The 16,854-nt window shown below is 47.4% G+C and overlaps 2 protein-coding genes across 11 annotated transcripts; both read left to right on the plus strand.

Annotated features, from left to right (window-relative positions):
* The first annotated feature begins 12 nt into the window (after positions 1-12).
* LOC308461131 (uncharacterized protein) lies at positions 13-10,618 on the plus strand. 4 transcript variants are annotated; one of them, XM_080977774.1, is made up of 4 exons: positions 13-192; positions 5,599-6,546; positions 7,606-7,735; positions 8,110-10,618. In XM_080977774.1, exons 2-4 carry the CDS (start codon positions 5,713-5,715, stop codon positions 8,583-8,585), a joined length of 1,440 nt encoding a protein of 479 aa, XP_080833900.1. In that variant the 5' UTR covers positions 13-192; positions 5,599-5,712; the 3' UTR covers positions 8,586-10,618. The 4 variants fall into 4 exon arrangements, with proteins under 4 accessions (XP_080833900.1, XP_080833899.1, XP_080833902.1 ...); XM_080977773.1 differs by lacking the exon at positions 13-192 and adding an exon at positions 217-433; XM_080977776.1 differs by lacking the exon at positions 13-192 and adding an exon at positions 217-433 and having other exon boundaries at positions 8,113-10,618.
* Positions 10,619-10,691: 73 nt separating this feature from the next.
* ZSWIM9 (zinc finger SWIM-type containing 9) lies at positions 10,692-16,385 on the plus strand. Of its 7 annotated transcripts, none has more exons than XM_080976351.1 (4): positions 10,692-11,319; positions 12,648-12,750; positions 13,115-13,367; positions 14,175-16,385. In XM_080976351.1, the coding sequence occupies exons 3-4, from the start codon at positions 13,120-13,122 to the stop codon at positions 15,544-15,546; spliced, it is 1,620 nt and encodes a 539-aa protein (XP_080832477.1). In that variant the 5' UTR covers positions 10,692-11,319; positions 12,648-12,750; positions 13,115-13,119; the 3' UTR covers positions 15,547-16,385. The 7 variants fall into 7 exon arrangements, with proteins under 7 accessions (XP_080832477.1, XP_080832480.1, XP_080832475.1 ...); XM_080976349.1 differs by lacking the exon at positions 10,692-11,319 and adding an exon at positions 11,369-11,673; XM_080976348.1 differs by lacking the exon at positions 10,692-11,319 and adding an exon at positions 11,731-12,017.
* The last annotated feature ends 469 nt before the right edge of the window (positions 16,386-16,854 follow it).

Genomic DNA, 16,854 nt, shown 5'->3' on the forward strand with positions numbered 1-16,854 from the left:
CTTCGTTTGAAACGGATCTGAGCGCCGAGTGCCTTTTTTTCCAACGCCGGGAAGCTCATCGCCGGGAACAAATGAAAGAGCGAGCGAGAGGAAAGTGCCTCTGAACACAGACAACGTGCTTTGCCAACGCCACTGCATAACCACGGCCAATTTCCCACACATCTGGGATCACCAGGGGGAAGGACTTCCCAGGTCAGAGGGATGTGGTTTCCGGGCAGCTCTGAGCCCCGGTACCTCTTTTTTTATTATTTGGAAATTAACCGCCGGCAGAAGCTCAAGCAGAACAGCCCGCAGCAGCAGCCGCCCTGGCGAAAGTTGCATTTTCAGAACCACTAGACACAGATGAGCGTTGCACCCTTTAGCCACCCTGCCGTGATTTGTGTTTAGTGCATGCTGCCGGGCAGAACTTAATTTCAGCCAGGGCTCACCAAAGGTATAGTTGCCTCGTCCTGAGCTGCTGCAATGTTCTGGGTACCTGGTTGCACCTGCTCCTCTACCCGGGTTTGCTTTGTGCAGTCGTAGACCGTAGAAGTGAGCAGCGCATCAGCTGCCGGGCGAAGAGTTCTGCATAACCTGGAAACTTACTGGATGGAGAAATGACTTCTCCCGGGAGCGAGGTGGGGGGTGGGGAGGTGGAAACCATCTGTCCCTTATTTACCGGCGTTACTACCTGCCGCTTTTAAAAAGTGCTCCCTTGCTTCTCTTTGACTAGATAGGATAGCGGGGTGGGGAGACAGAGAGAGTCTAGTCCAGACCACTTAAAATCTGGTTAGAATGAGATCTTGCGGGAAGGAACGTTAATTTATTTCGGCTGTCAAGGGAGGGTTTAGAAATGCTTCTTAATAGCCTGTTTTATGACCCTGCGGGAGCAATGGGAGGAGTTAAGGGCGCTCACCAGTAACGCTGGCAAGAAAGCGGCTTCAGTCAAGTCATTAAATAAATATGCCCGCAATCCTATGCACGCTTCTTTGGGACCAAGCCCTACTAAACCGGTCGCCTAGGTCTGTGCAGCCTGATCCTGCGCCCGCTTGCTCGGAAGTAAATCAGATTCGGGTTCATTGAGACTTGCTCCCAGGCAGATATGTTTAGGCTGTAGCCTAAAGGTGTGAAGACTAGGTAGCTACATCTATGTGTTCTGTAGAGTGAACACCATGCACTTTTTCTTTGGTTTAGCATTTTGATAAACTGAGGCTGCAATCCTATTCTTACTAGGGAGTAAGGTCCACTGAACACGGTGGGGCTTCCTGCTGAGTCAACGTGCATAGGATTGCTTGTGAGCTTTGGACTGGAAGTTTCTGCAGGGACAAGGTGTTCCAGTGCAATAGTACTGAAGGGGTTGGAAGAATTGCACCTGCCAAAATGTCCTTTTCTACAATTAATACATGTGCAGAGCTCACCTAAAGTGTGGAGAATTATTTATTGATTCACAGCATGGCAATCATTTACTGTATCTTCCGTTTTGAAATCTGGACTGAGCATTGTAAAGCAAGTCATGCTGTTTACTGGGGGGGGGCAGGTAGATGTAAGGAAATGAGGTAAGGAGAAAGGGGGTTGGAGATTTTGCACCCTGCCTTGTTATAAACTGCGTGCAAAGTGTTTTAGAATTTCGTGTTTCTTTTTGTGATATTAGCTAAAGCTGCAATCTGTAATTGATTAACTAACTGCAGTTTAATCAGCTGCAAAGATATTAAATTGTGGGCTTTCCCCCTTCACACCCACACAGAAGTTAATCCCTCTTCTAAAATGTCACATGCAAACAAAGGAAGAATACTTTCCCCCTCCAAAACTACTGTTTTATTCATATGCAAATCAAACAATCAATTAAAACTCATTCAGCCATAATGCAATGTAACTCAAATATTGTTCCTTTTTTCCAGAGGGAATATATTTCAAACAGTTATAGAAATGTAGAATTGTAGAGTTGAAAGGGACCCCGAGGGTCATCTAGTCCAACCCCCTGCAATGCAGGAATCTCAACTAAAGGATCCATGACAGATGACCATCCAACCTCTGCTTCTAAACCTCCAAAACAGGAGTCCACCACCTTCAAATGGAGTCTGTTCCACAGCTGAACAGCTCTTACCATCAGAAAGTTTAAAATGTTACCTATTTGTAAATAAAGCCTCCCTCTTGATGCATCTGATTAACCCACCAGTCATAGTCACATTCAGAGCTTAAACCAGGCTTTAAATTTGGAACCTGGAAATCATACTTATGCTATGCTGAGGTAATTTAGTACTTGTTATTACTGAAAAAAATTATAGAGGGTGCCTCTGAACATGTGCAAAGTGCCTTTTCCTGAGCATTAGAGCAGCCACCATCTGGCAGGCATTCTTTGTCTTTCAACAGCTGCATAAGGGGCAGAAACTTGGCAGAATAAACTTTTCCCTATCAACCTCTTCCCCTGGCTCTGAATTGCTGCACCTGTTCAATTGCTTCCTGACATGTAGTTGTTAAGAGCACTGGAGCCCAGAGGGAAAAAGGCACAGCTGACTTCAACGAGTGGAGGGAAAGGTTTCTTGGAATCTTGGAAGCTCCAGCACTTTATGCAGCATCCATCATTGAGGAGCTCTCACAAGCCAATCCAGTGTGCAGCTTCTCAGGTGTTTTGCTGAACTCAATTAGGCTGTCACTAGGACCTGGGTTTCCTCAAGTGGCAGGATGAGCTGGTGGTAGAATCTAGAGATGGTGGGGTGGGTTACACCACTTCAGACCAAAGGTGGGGACATTTTTGTTGGCTCTCCCACTGCCAAGCTTCCTGCAGATAAAACAAAAAAAAAACTTAGGAATTTAAGGAGCCGATCTCGGACCATTTCCTACTGCGTCAACTTCCCTGGTGTCTGTGGGTTGTTGTTGTTTTGACCTTTTAAATTTCTTACTATTTGAGGTGCAAATGTTGCCCATTCCCACAATCACAAATGATACTGCCCTTTCTAATGACCAACGATTCCCCCACCTCATTCTGCTGCATGTGGTGAGTCCCATCTCCTTCCCAGGTGTATTTGGAATGAGCAGCTCTCCCCTGTAAATCCCAAAATGGGTGGTTAAAGCCTGCCATTTCCCTCACCCTTTGATTAGGTGCTTATGTGCAAGGGGGGGAATTGTGTTTTTTTAAAATCTGTGTTAAACCTGTGGAACCAGAGTCTGGTATTAATACTCAGGTTTAATTATGTGAAGGAGAAGGATGCGTTGTTGTGTATGTGGTAACAATACTCCCTCTTTTTAAAAGGGAATGTTTCAGGTATTTCACAGCTGCATGACCAACAGGAGTCAAATGGTAAAGCTTTTACTATCTCAGCCTCTCCCAATAGCAGGAAAGTGCTTCTAATGTGGTTGTTAAAAGGCACAGAATTTATCTTTTTCTGTAGTTAAGTGATAATGTTCTTAAGAATGTGCTAATCCCTGCACATAGATGGCTAAAAAAACCCAAAACACTTTAGGCCTGCCTAGAGGCTTAAACAACTTTTAAAAAAGTATAAACTCTGGTATGCATGTGGCCATAGAAACTAAGCACTGTGGGCAGATAACAATGCGCATGTATTTGTGAAGGTGATTATTGTGCATGGGTGGGGGCAGAATCCTGGAAAAGAAAGGAGCCTGGCAGTCCGGCTAAGTTGATGGCCTTCTTTTGTGAAGCCAATGCTCTCTCCTGGGCTGGCCTTTTGTCTGCAATGCTCGGCCAATTGCATACATTCTTAACAGTGCTCTACTGTTTGTGGGAAATACAAAGTGGTCTGTGACCACATGGGTGCAATGAGGCCTAGTCAGTTGCACAGCCCATTTGATCTGAGCATGCTCAGGGTGGGTGGGTAGGGGGAGGGTGAAGAGGAGCGGTGCCATCCATTCCAGAAAGCAATGGGAATTGCAAAGGCAAGAAGTGGGGGTAAGGCATTGACTATCTGAGGCAGCTGTAGAGAACACTTGGGTGGACTTGGAAGGGTGAAAGCTGATGTTCGCTGGACTTCTTGGTTGGCAAGAAACACCACTGTACATGAGAAATCAGACCAGTAAGATCTACCCACTCCCCCCTCAAAAAACACCCTGTGTTTAATTTTTCTGTCCTTTCCTGACTTCATCCTGCTTTACTTCTCTTGTTTGATTTTATTGCAGCGGTTTTTGAACAGGGCATAGTAGGATTGCCATATATATATATATATATATATATATATATACAGTATATGTTGGTCTAACAAGTGTATCAGTTATCAGTTAATACATTTGCAGGTACTGAGGTGAACAAATGTGTGTGGGCAAGGGGAAAGACTACGTGTTCCCAGATTTCTCTGGTGTAAAAAAAGTAATAGGTTTGCCTTCTCTTGATGGGGTTATGCTCCCCATGAAGGAGCGGGTACGCAGCTTGGGGGTACTTCTGGATTAGGGTTACCAGATGTCCCCGGTTCCTGGGGACAGTCCCCAGATTTGCCAATCTGTCCCCGGGAAATGTGGCAGCAGCAGCCCAGAGCCAACCTGATAGTGCAGTTGGCTCTGGCAGGCTTCAGGAGCTGCTTGCTGTCATGGCGCCTGCCATTTTTCCTTGCCAGAAGTCCCCGTATGATGCGTTGCGCACAGACACATCATATGGGGACTTCCAGGAGGCAAACTGGTGGGCGCCACAGAGGCAAACAGCTCCTGAAGCCAGCCAGAGCCAACTGCTCTATCAGGCTGGCTTCAGGCTCCTGACTGCCGCTGCTGCTGCCACTGCTGAAGGGGAACCAGGGACGTCCGACGGTACAGATCTCCTGCCCCCTTCCCCCTTTGTTTTGACTGATTGGAGAAGGCTCGGGAGTTGTGGGCGGGTGGCCGTTGCCTGGTTTTTAAAAAACTCTGCGCATTTATGTTTCACAGTGTGCAAAAGAAGGGATTTGCACCTTTATACAATATGCATGTGTGCTTGGGCCCAGAATCTTTTGCCTCACCATCCCCACTACTGACTTCTTGTGGCTAAAAAAAAAAAAAGGTCCCCGGATTCATTGAAAAAAAATATGGTAACTATATTCTGGATCCCTTGCTGTTGCTTGAGGCTCAGATGGCCTCAGTGGCACAGTGTGCCTTCCATCAGCTTCAGCTGGTGGCCCAGCTGCACCCCTATTTGGACAAGGATAGCCTAACTAAGGTTGTCTACACTCTGGTAACTCTAGGATAGATTGCTGCAGTGCGTTATATGTAGGGCTGCCTCTGAAGACAGTTTTAAATGTAACCAGGCCAGCTTTTTGATTATTATTATTCAGAAGGAGCCAAAATGTGTGCTTGTTTATTTTACAAAACGAATACTGCTTGACTGTAGTAAAGCCTCTAAGAGGTTTACAAGAAATGTGTTGCTTGTTTTCAAATACCACTGTTACACACCCTTTTCAGAAGACAGAATCAGATTGTTTTTGCTTGTTTGTTTTGCCTGAACTTTCTGTGCCTTCATTCTAGCTAATATGATATTTCAGGCATAAGAAATCTCTTTCACAAGACTAGCAAACTGGTAGATTTTTAGAGCCCTTGTTGACCTATGGATTGATTGAAGCCTGCTGCCTTGTTAATAATGTTGCTGAAATTACAATTTAAATGGTTCTAATTCTTATCATTTTTGTGTGATTATCACCCCTCCAGGTTGGTATCAAGACAGCCATAGGAGCTTTCCACAGCTGATAGGCTCTCCCAGTGGCAAATTGGGTGTTGGAAACCCTAGTGAAAGGCCACATAAACTCAGAAACCGATTCAAAAATGAGGAGGAAAATGGCAGCCAAGCGGAATATGGTAGCTCAGTATCTCCAGTGTCCGGCACCACTGGAGCAAAGAGTGCAGCCATCGGTGAAAATGGAGAAGGAGCCAGACCCAATGGGTTCTGACGCACTGGGGATATCAGAGGGTTCAGTAAAAACCTACCGTATTGTGCAGGTTGGGACAGCTGGAGGTGGCCTAAGGCTGATAACACCTCAGCAGACCAGGAGCGAACGGCTGGAAACACCCCAGCGGTGGGAGATTCAGGGGCAACAGGAATTGCCAACCCCAGATCTCACGCCAGTTCAGTCACCGGCGTGGAGGAACCTGCAAGTGCCAGAACTCACATTGACAGAAGACGTTGAGACCTACCTGGCTACCTTTGAGGACGTAGCTGAGGCCTGCAAGTGGCCGAAGGAACAGTGGGTGACGCGGCTCATGCCCGCCCTCAATGGAGCCGCGCTGCAGGCCTACAATAACTTGGATCCCAGAGAGAGCGGGGATTATGGGAAAGTGAAGGCCGCCATCTTGCGAGAGGATGCCGTCAGTCTGGAGAGGCAGCGCCAGAACTTCAGGCACTTCCGCTACCAGGAGGCCGAGGGCCCTCGCGAGGTCTGCACCCGCCTGCGGGGGCTCTGCCACCGCTGGCTGGAGCCAGAAAGCCGCACCAAGGAGCAGATTGTGGAGCTGTTGGTCCTGGAGCAGTTCCTGACCATCCTGCCAGAGGAAATGCAGGACTGGGTTCAGGAATATCGCCCCAAGACCTGCGTTCAGGCCGTGACCCTGGCAGAGCATTTCCTGCTGAAGCAGCAGGAAGGCGAGAGGTGGGATCAGCAGGTGAGAACTTTTTGTAGTAGTAACTGGAAGTTTTAGGAAGCTGAGGAAGTTTTAGATCATGTTGCTGAGGTCTACCACAAGATAGAAATGCTTGCACAGAACCCTGGGGAATATCAATTTTATATTTATTAAAAAGCTTTTCTTTGTCATTTGTATACAAGAATGCATATAAAACCCTAAGAGTATGTTCAAAGAGCCAGTGGTTGCTATGTATGTGCTGATGTGCCATGCTCTGAAGGCTATAAACTCTGCCTTTTCTTTTGAGCTTGTAATATTTCATCCAGTATTGGACAAATCTCGCAAGGCTTAAGCATAGTTGTTTTTTTTAAAAAAAACAAAAACAAAACACTATAAGCTGATTCATGAGTCTAAATTTTTCACTTGGTATGTACTGCATGCTCACAGTCCCAGAATACACACCAAGATAAGAGAATGTACATAACTGAGGTGGTGCAGTCCTCACAGACAGAGGGGCTATACCACTACAAGTTGCACATACAGAGAGATTTGTGTGATAGATGTGGAAATCATGTCCCGTTTGGAAGCTATATTCACAGGAAGAGGTGGGGGAGGTTTGTTTCGTTTTAACTTTTCTGTACACTGTGGTTAATAGTGGCTTGCAAACAAAATGGCTAACATCAACGTAGCAACTTCATTTTGTTAAATGTGAAGTCCTTCGCTAAACTGATTCGTTTCTCTGTTGTTAACAATGAGACAGCAGTCCAGGTGAGGAAGCAACAGGAGCCATGCCTTAACTCCTGCACTGTTAATCCAAGCCTCCCCCTTCATTGTGCACATTTGAATGAGCCCTGAATCAGACCTCTGCTCACCTAGTCGAGTACACATGCACATTCTCTCTCTTCCCCAACTGAATGCTGTTTTCCAGACAGAGCTCTTTCCTTGCTTGCCTTCCAATCTGTGCTCCTTTTAAAGTGATGGCTCCGGGGACTGAACCTGTAGCCTTTATCTTTTTTTAACTGACTTCTCCAATTCTACAGTGGTATGATTTTATGAACATACCCCTCTCTGGCTTGAATGGGGTCCTTGCTGTTTTTTCAGGTGCTGGGGCCTTTTGTACTCGAGGAGGCTGTGAGCTTCCCAGAAACTGATCAAGTGCCCTTGGACACCAGGCAGACGATGCTTTGCAGAGATGCCAAGGAGGAGGTGAACGAAAATGCCACTTCATTGGGTAAGGATTTTGCGATAGCATTCTAGTACAGGTGAGAGTATTAACGGGTTGCTCTCCTTTATTGTTTCTCTCTCTCTCTCTCTCTCTCTCTCTCTCTCTCTCTCTCCCCCCCCCCCCCCCCACACACACACTTGGAGTATTTTCTCCCTTTCTTTCTGGGTTCTCAGCTCTGGGATTATTAACTAGTCCCCACATATTTAGGAAGAGAGGCGAAGCAATAAGTTTTGGATCAGATTGCATGCCTTCCAGCAGCAACCCTTCAGTTTTTGGCACCCCTCTCTTACACACACCACATTCTTTCCAGCAGCGAAATTATCAAGCGTTTCTACTAGTCTGATAGATTGCTTAAAATGGGAATTTTTCTTTCCATCCAGCAGGTGAAGAGATCCAGACCAAAAACGAGGGGGGTTTTCTAATACAGGAAAGCATAAAGAAGCAGAGAAGCCGGATGCTCCCCACCTTGCAGCCAGCCCAGTTTGCCTGCCAGAACGTCGACGGCCAGCAGCCTGCGAGTAAGCAAGACGCGCTTTTCCCGTGCCCCGAGTGCGGGAAGAACTTCTCTCGCAAATCCACCCTCACCAGGCACCGGAGGGTCCACACTGGGGTCAAGCCCCACCAGTGCACCGAATGCGGGAAAAGGTTCCTGCACAAATTCAACCTGGTGAACCACATGAGAACCCACCTGCGGGAGGAAGCGAGCCGCTGTTCACTTTGCGGGAAGAACGCAAAGTGGAATTCGGGCCAGGGGGGCCACGACAGGAAGGCCGGGTGTTGCGAATGCGCAGAAAGTTTCGGGCTGCAGTTCAGTGCAGAGCAGAGCATGCAGGAGAGAGAAGAGCCCTTCAGCTGACTTGAAGGCAAAGGCGGGAATTGTAGCTGACTTGAATGTAGAGATTTTTTTTTAGGAAATACTCTAAACCTAGGAGATCTTTTTTATTTTTATTTTCGTCCTGGAACTCTTTAGAAGCAGGAACTGCCTTCTGATGACGAGGTGGTTACCTTTAACATAATCGAAGCAAAGAATGCCTTCAGCAGCTCAGATGGGTTGTATGTTTGTTTGTTTCCCTTTGGATGTTTGTCAGTTTATGGAGGGGGAGTGGGGTGGAAGAAGGCAAAGAAGCCCCAACCTGCATTTACAGTGGGAAATCTTTGCTCCTCCTAATGCCATTGTGAAAGAGAGTGAAAGATGGACAAGGATCCCTGTTGTGTCAGTTGCACAGGACCTACATGCAGAACTAGTAAAAACTACACACAAACGCAATGTGATTGAACAGCATCTTATCCACACACACACTTTTCAGCTGACAGAATAGCTGTCTGAATATTGAAATCTGAGCAGTGAAAAGATAAGCTTCACGCTCAGAACTTATTATCATAAATAGGAATGCAAGCTCAAAGTATCTGTATTGGATGACCTGGAAAGCCATGTGGATGGGTGCCAACCAATCATATTTTGGCTAAGAAATGACATAGTCAGAATTCTGTTAGTTTGGAGCAAACTCCTGGTAATGTGTCACCTCAAAGGCCTTCAAACCACTTCCTCCTTCATGGTGGTCTTTAACAAAACATGCTCACTATTGCAATATGGAGGAGATCTGTTCTACTGACATTCAACTTTTCTTTGTGTTTCTTTTTTCATAGCCTCTCAATTTAGAAGTGGAGCAATTCATAAAGAATATTTGTTGTCCATTCAAACTTCTCCTTTTACAGTTTGTGGCAGGAGATCTCCCTCTTAAACTAGTTTTCTCCCCACCCAATTAATTTACTTTTTCTTTTTCTTTTTTACTTTTAAGAATTAAGAGAGTCTCCATAGTTTCACATGCCCAAGGGGGACCTTGGACTCGTGTTTTTTTCCTCAAATAACAGCTTTCCATACCACTAAAGCATTTCAAAAGTAGTTTGTGATAAGAAATGGGAGGTCTGGTATTCAAAAGGGTGGGGGGAGTTTTTAAAAATCCTACTGCGTATGGCTAACGTAGCTTTTGGAACTCTGCCTCTGTTTATTTGTACAAGCCTGTCAAAACACGTTTCAGTATTTCAAGCCTTTCTAACACTACCAGTTTTAACCCCTGTAACACTGTTGATACACCAAAATTGCATGTTTGGAAACCTGCAATGGTTATAGCTGCATATGTAAATTTTAGGGTTTTTTTAAAAAAAGAGAGAAAGAAAAAAAGGAATTGTTTTCGTAAAAATTTTTTATTAAAGCTTTATTTTTGTGTAGTTTGCACATTAAAAAAAGTTTAATGTTGTAATAACGATGTTTAATTCTACATATCCTGCTTAACATGGATACAACCATCCTTCAGTTGTTATCTCTTAGTTTATAACCCATGGACAATGAATAGAACCTGTGTTACATAACTGTTGTCGTGAAAAGAGCTCACAAAGCAGAATTAAGACTCCCAGTTCCGTATACACTTACCTTACCTAGAAATAAGTTCCACTCAACTTACTGAGCATGGACTTCTGTCTGAGTTGGCATGCATATAGAATTGCACTGTACGGGGCCCAGCTGCCAAAGTGTTTTAAGAATAGAAATATTGAGATGATTACCAAATCCTCCTCCTTAAAAATGCTCTGTTTTATTTTAAAGTCTCCTGTCAGCGTTAGAGAAGGAATTGTTTTAACGAATAACAAACGCCTTTCCCAAAGGACTCTGCACGTTTGATGGCTGTGGTCCTGCCCATACATACACTCAGCCTCTCCTTTACACACCCCTATAACCCCTCTGCACAAATACTACATTTCCCCCCATCAACCACAGCTCTCTCTTCTCCGGCACAAAAGGGGGCATCTTGTCTGTCCGCCCAGGCACCCAACTTTGCGCAGATTGAGCCCTGGCAGCCCATTCAGGAATCTCTCCACGCGCCCACCTTCCAGAGCTGCCACAGCAGAATTGCGCATCTTTCTCCCAAATGCACCCTCGCGAGTGGCCGAGATGCTTGTCAATCGGCTGGGGTGGGTGGGAGGGAGGCGAGGCTCATCCTTCGCTCCCTTTCGCTGGCTCTGGCGCGCTGTTTTTTCCATCGGCAGCTCCAGCTCCATTCATTTCAGCTGCAGTCCGGACTCTTCTCCCTGGCTCTTCGGGTGCGCCCCGGTGCCGTGGGGTCCGAGCTGCCGTGCGGCAACGCGTCAGGACGACAGCGCTTCTGCACCAGGAGCAAAGTGAAGGCACTTCCTAAATGCGCTAGGCGGCCACTTAACGATTCAGAAAGGAAGGAAACAGATTTGGATATACTCATTTATACTGGCGTACATTTAGAAATGGTTTCTATAATGGAAATAAAATTCATCTCAAGGGAGGGGCTTGAGTACCCGCTCAGTCGGCTGGCCCTGCGCTGATGAGCAATTTTTAAACTAGGCGAGGGCAAGAGAGCCTTTCAAACAAGAGGACCACCCTCAGTAAAGTCGGGCCACACAATAACACGCCCATGCCATCTTTTCTCTTGTGCCTTTTAGCAGCTGACCCTCAGGCGGAAGTTCAACAAGTGCAGCTTTCCCCCTAGTTTGTAGAGAAGACTACAGCTACAAAACTTGTTTCGCGCCACGGTAATAAAGAGGGCCTCGTGAGCACGTGCAAAGTAAGGGAACATCAGCCGGCCTCCCTTCAAAAATATTTCATTTAAGGACATTACCTCCGGCAAGAAGCCGGTGTGTGTGTGTGCGCGCGCGCGCGTTGCTAATTCGTGACATGTTTGCCCTGCTCTTCCTCTGAGGAGCGCAGGGGGGCGCAGCAGTTTCCTTCTTTATCTGAGGTCTGTAAGGCTGTGAGAAAGTCACTAGCCTAACTTGAACCCCCATCGCTAAGTCGGGGTTCGAACCCAGCTGTTCCCCGGTCATCACCTGGCGCGCTGGGATTGCCGAGCTACTGCGACTTCCCAGTTCGAAGCCAAGTTCAGCTCCTAATCTCGAGTGCGCGACTTGGCGTTGGCCAGGTAAGCGACGGGAACGCACTCTGCACACGCTCAGAGGCACCGTCTTCTTCGCGCGCCGTCCTCCCTCGTCAGCCCTCCTCGTGATCCTTTCCGTTCTGCTCCTCCAGCCACCTAGACTTTGCTCTTTCTTGGCAACGCAGTGCTGCCGTCCACGGAGCAGGCTGCGTTGCTGGAAGCTCCAGCAGGCGGAGCTCGCGGCTCGCCTCCGTCGCCCAGCCGGAATCAGCAAGCGGGAGACGGAGCGCCCGGGTTTGTTTCGCTAGGAGCGGGCCTGGCTCTCTGGCCGCATCCCGGACAGGCAGAGATCCAAGGTGGCTGGAGGGGGTAAGGAGACAGCCGGCCAGGTATGGGTCCGATCCGGGGTCCTTTGCCGGGCGGAGGGGGTGCGAAGAGTAACACGGGATTGGGACTCCCAGAGACAGCTGGGGGCGCTCTCTGAAGCTGGAAGGGTGGGAGTCGGGGCCCCAGAGCGCACAGCTCCGAATTGGCCGAGCTTATAAAATGCATGCATAAATACGTGCACTTTCATTTAAGCATGTTCCCCTTCCTCATCATACAGGCATATATATTTTTGCATTTACTGCTGTATGGATTAAATGCACACATTTATGTCTCTTGCAGCATATGTGCCAGCCCAGGAATAACTGTTTTCAGTTTCCTACTAACTTCAGTCCATTTGGGTGAGCCCAAGTGACAGGTGCCATTAACTTTTCCATTCTTGCACCCGTACGCAGACATGCCATACTTCTTGTAGTACATAAACGTTGTCACAACTTAGATCTGACAGCTGCAGTGCATCCCCTGCCATGCCTCAGCTTTGCAATGGGCACCCCCAAAACTGCATCACATCTCTTGCTACTTACAGTCTTAATTCAGAGGCACCAACAACCTCCCATGGGCATGGTAATTACTAGTAGTTCAAAATATTCCCATATTTGGTACTTTTATAAATCTTCATATATATTTTTCTTCAGGTTACTTTTTCTCCAAAGAGTGGCAACAAGTCTTCATGGCATGATTGCCAGTGGATACTGGATCTCTGTAAAGAAAAGACTTTAAGCATATTCACTTTGGCAGGTACTGTACTAGCTTCCTTAATTGTGTACCAAATTTGCAGTCCAGTTCCCTATATGACTTACTCCCAGAGAAGTGTGCATAGGATTACAACTTCAACTACTTAACAAGAACACGTGTCCAGATTTGTGGAATCTAAATAGTGTTTTACATAATGTGTCTAAACAAAATACAAAAGCTTGCATTTTAATATGGAGATATTCATCTTGTAGGAAAGGTTAGATTGCAGAAGGTGTCTTAAGAGACATATGAAGTTTTTTGGGTGGAAATTGCTGGCTACAAATGCCATCACTGGAACCGCCAATCTCACTGCCTCCTCCTTCTGCTTTCTCTTATGATTTGAATGACTGTGCTCCTCTGCTCACAGATGCCATGGGGGACCTCGGCCTGGGCCGGGAGTTTCACACCTGGCACCAGTTCAGCACGTTCTTTGACGACTGGTGTGAAAAGCAGAAAGTGCTCTTCATCATCGCCAGCCTGAAGCCACTCATCTCACTGCGCCAGAACCCACCGCACTATCAGCCCAGCCTCGCCGAGACACTCCGCTTCCGTTTTGTGCGTCTCATCTGCAAGCACAGCGGGACCTATGTGGGGCAGAGCACGGTGCAACGCAACCGCCTGTAAGTCCATCGTGTGTTTGATTATATAATGCTGTCTGTGTGCATGCTGCTGCACAGGCCCCATGCTCCAAGATGTTTACATGCTAAAATTCTCTCTGATTCCCATTCCCCCAGTATCATTGAGACCCTCAAAGAGACACTGATTGTTCCTCTATAGCTTAGCCTCTAGATGCTTTTGGGTTCCACCAGCCCAAGTCAGCATGGCCAGTGGGCAAGGATGATGGGAGCTGTAGTCCAGCAACCTCTGGTGGGGCGCAGGTTGCTTATCCCTGCTCTATAGAAAGCAAAACCCTAGGATTTCTTCATAGGGCCTCACCGAACAAGATATTCCTTGAGCTGTAATTACTCCTGAATTAAAAATCCCAAGTGTATAGTGCTGAATTAAGGCGTGCTCTTCTGAATAAAACCTACAGAGTTGGTTGGCCCTCTTTGCCTTTTTTGACATAAGCACTGCAAATAATAGTCATAGTCATAATAATAATATTTATACCCCGCCCATCTGGTGAGGTTGTTGCAGCCACTCTGGGTGGCTAAACTACAATACATTCATTTTTTTATTTTTTAATAAATGAAGCCATGGAAGATTTCTTTTGAAAAATCCACAATATGCTTGAGATATTTTTATTTTCCCCAACTCCATGTGAACTATTTCCTCCATGGGGGGACGGGGACGGGGCCCCAGACAGGGAGGGATTGGCAGTGATAGCAGTTCCTACTGGCATCCATTGGAGTCCAGTGTCAATAGTGCTATCGCTTCTTACTAAACAAACACCCTTTCTCCCCCCACCACCATCTCCTCCTTTGTAGCAGTGAGAAGATCGACTGCCCAGCTTCTATCACTCTGCGCCTGGGCCCCAAGAAGGACCGCTTGGTGGTGATTGAGGCCAACCTGGAGCACAACCACCGCCTGTCGGAGCTGGAGTTTGCTCATCACTTCAAGCGGCACCAGCTGAGGGCCAGCCTAGGGCTGCCCATCCGCATCACCAACAGCATCTCCAAGCGCTTTCTGGCACCTGACCTTATCTGGAACCTGGAGGACTACAGCAAAGCCAAAGACAAGGGCATGTGCGACCTCCTGGCTGTTCTGGACGCTCTCTTCAAGGCAGATCCAGGGGCCAAAGTCAAGCTTGTCTTCCAGGAGGATGTGGCTGTCCTCAACAGCATCTTCCTGGCCACCTCGCACATGCGCAAGCTTGTGCAACATTTCCCGGCTCGCCTCTTCTTGGAACGCTCTGCCTGCCTTGATGCAGACTTTGAGCTCTACACCGTGCTTTGCCAAGATGCCAATGGGCGCGGGCGTGAGGTGGCCTACTGCCTGGCACGCCAGGGCCTGCCCGACCTTCTTATATTCATTGTGGCTTCGCTGGTGCAGAGTGCCCCGGACATCAAGTTGAGGGTGCAGGTGGTCACAGTAGGGGCTGGGGTCACAGGGCTGGACGCGGTGGAGGAGGTCCTGCCATGTGCCCGGGTGCAGATCTGCCGCCTGCAGGTCTTGGAGGCCCTCTACCGCAGAGCTTGCGAGCTGGCTGTGCCAAAGGAGGACCGGATCCGCAACCTGTTGCTCAACCTGGCAAATGCTGACTCACCGCGGGTCTACAGCCAGTACCTGAGCGACCTGGAAGATGTCGCCCCACTCTCCTTTTTGCAGTACTTCCTGGAGCACTGGCACCCTCACAAGGGCATGTGGGTAGAGTGCTGGGCCTTTGAGAAGAACCGGGAATGCTCCTTCCTCGACCACCTTAGCACTCACCGCCGTAAGCTGCTGACAGTACTCACCCCTCCTATGGTGTTGGCCACCTGCGTTCAGGGCCTACTAGATCTCCAAGCCCTGCATGCGGAGACCTCGACCTTCAACATGGCACCTGTGGCTGAGCTGTACCGCACTGCCTGCCTGCCTGACAGCGCTGACCTGGTGGCCGAGGAACTGGACCTGGTGCCCCATGCGCACTATGAGCTCAAGGACACACCTGAGGGCTACCTCTTGGAGGGAAGCACCTGCTCTTTCCTGGTGAGCCAGGACCTGGCCACTTGCAGCTGTTCTATTTACATGGCTCACCAGCTGCCCTGCCGGCACATCTTTGCAGCACGCCTTTGGGTTGGAGAGCCTCTCTTTGACCCCTGCCTGCTTCCCACCTCACCAGATAGGCATCAAGACTGCACAGGCCAGGAGGAATGCTAGCTATGTTGCCCAAGTGCCGGTCCATTAAAGTGGCAGAACACAGTCCTGTTCTGCCTTATGTAATTGCCACTCTGGCACGAGGAAGATGCTGGCTGCCACACCTCTTTGGGTGGAAGTGATACAGCCTGTAGCAACACAGACTACTGACCAGCCGTCCCTGGACAGAAGTCCAGTACCCAGCCATATGGGTACTACGAAGCGTCCCATGAGCACTGCCACATTCTAGGACCAATACTAATGGACCTATCGTCTTATTCAGTAGAAGGCAGCTTCCAGTGTTCCCAGGATGCTAGTTCATTATGCAAGTCAAAGCACAACTAAAAAATGCCAAGTTCTGACCATTTTCAGTGAGCAGATCTGTGTACACACTGCCTTTAAAAAATATGTAAAGATTGTGCACCAAGGTAGCTCAATTTTTTTGTGAGGAAAGCTAAATTCTGTATACATTACTTTAGGCAATTTGCAGCACAATCCTGTGCAGAGTTCCGTGAACCCATCTACTGAAATCAGTGGACTAAAGGTGTGCCTAGCTCGGCCTAGGATAGGGTGTTAAGCATATTCTAATTTTGTTAGTTATAAGAGGAGACAGAGAGCGGTGGAAGTCGCCGAAAGGCCATCCTCCAACCAACAGCAGTCCTGCTCAGCTCTCCCCTAGGCTTCTTAATTACCCCACCTCGAATATGTCCACTGACTCCAGAACCTGGATTTTATGCCTCGTATTAGTTCTCCTAGTAGCCAAATGCACAGAGCCCTAGGAATAAGCAATGTATCTAAATGGATGGATGTATACCATGCTATCTGACTATCTGATCTAATAAATTCACTCATTTATTTATTCATTCAGAGATTTATATCTTGCCTTTCATAGTGTTGTGTCCTTAGAAGGAAATGTATGTACAGTTTTAAAAAATAAAAATAACAATTAGAAATGAAGCATTGATTTGCTTATAGGCAGCAGCAACTAAAAAATTTCAGACCCACAATGGACTGAATTTTTTTCAAGCTTCTTAAAAACCAACAGACACTGAGAAGATCGTGTTTCTGATACCTGTCAATCTAACAGCTCCTACCAACAGTCTGGAGAGCAGGAACTAGACATGTAATGCTCAAGAAATTTCATAACAGGAGCAAGCAATCCTTCCAATAACACAGTTGCAAACCATTAGTGCCTTAAAGGCCAAAGCCAGCAAATAGAATTGCACATGGAAGCAAATAGGCAGCCAATGTAACCAGTACAGAACATGTGGAAAATATATCTGAGCGCCCACATTCTTGCTGTATTCTGCACCAATTGCAGTTTCCAAGCAC

The sequence above is a fragment of the Podarcis pityusensis genome (assembly GCF_964106645.2).
Source record: "Podarcis pityusensis genome assembly, chromosome: 13".
Taxonomy (NCBI): Eukaryota; Metazoa; Chordata; class Lepidosauria; order Squamata; family Lacertidae; genus Podarcis; species Podarcis pityusensis.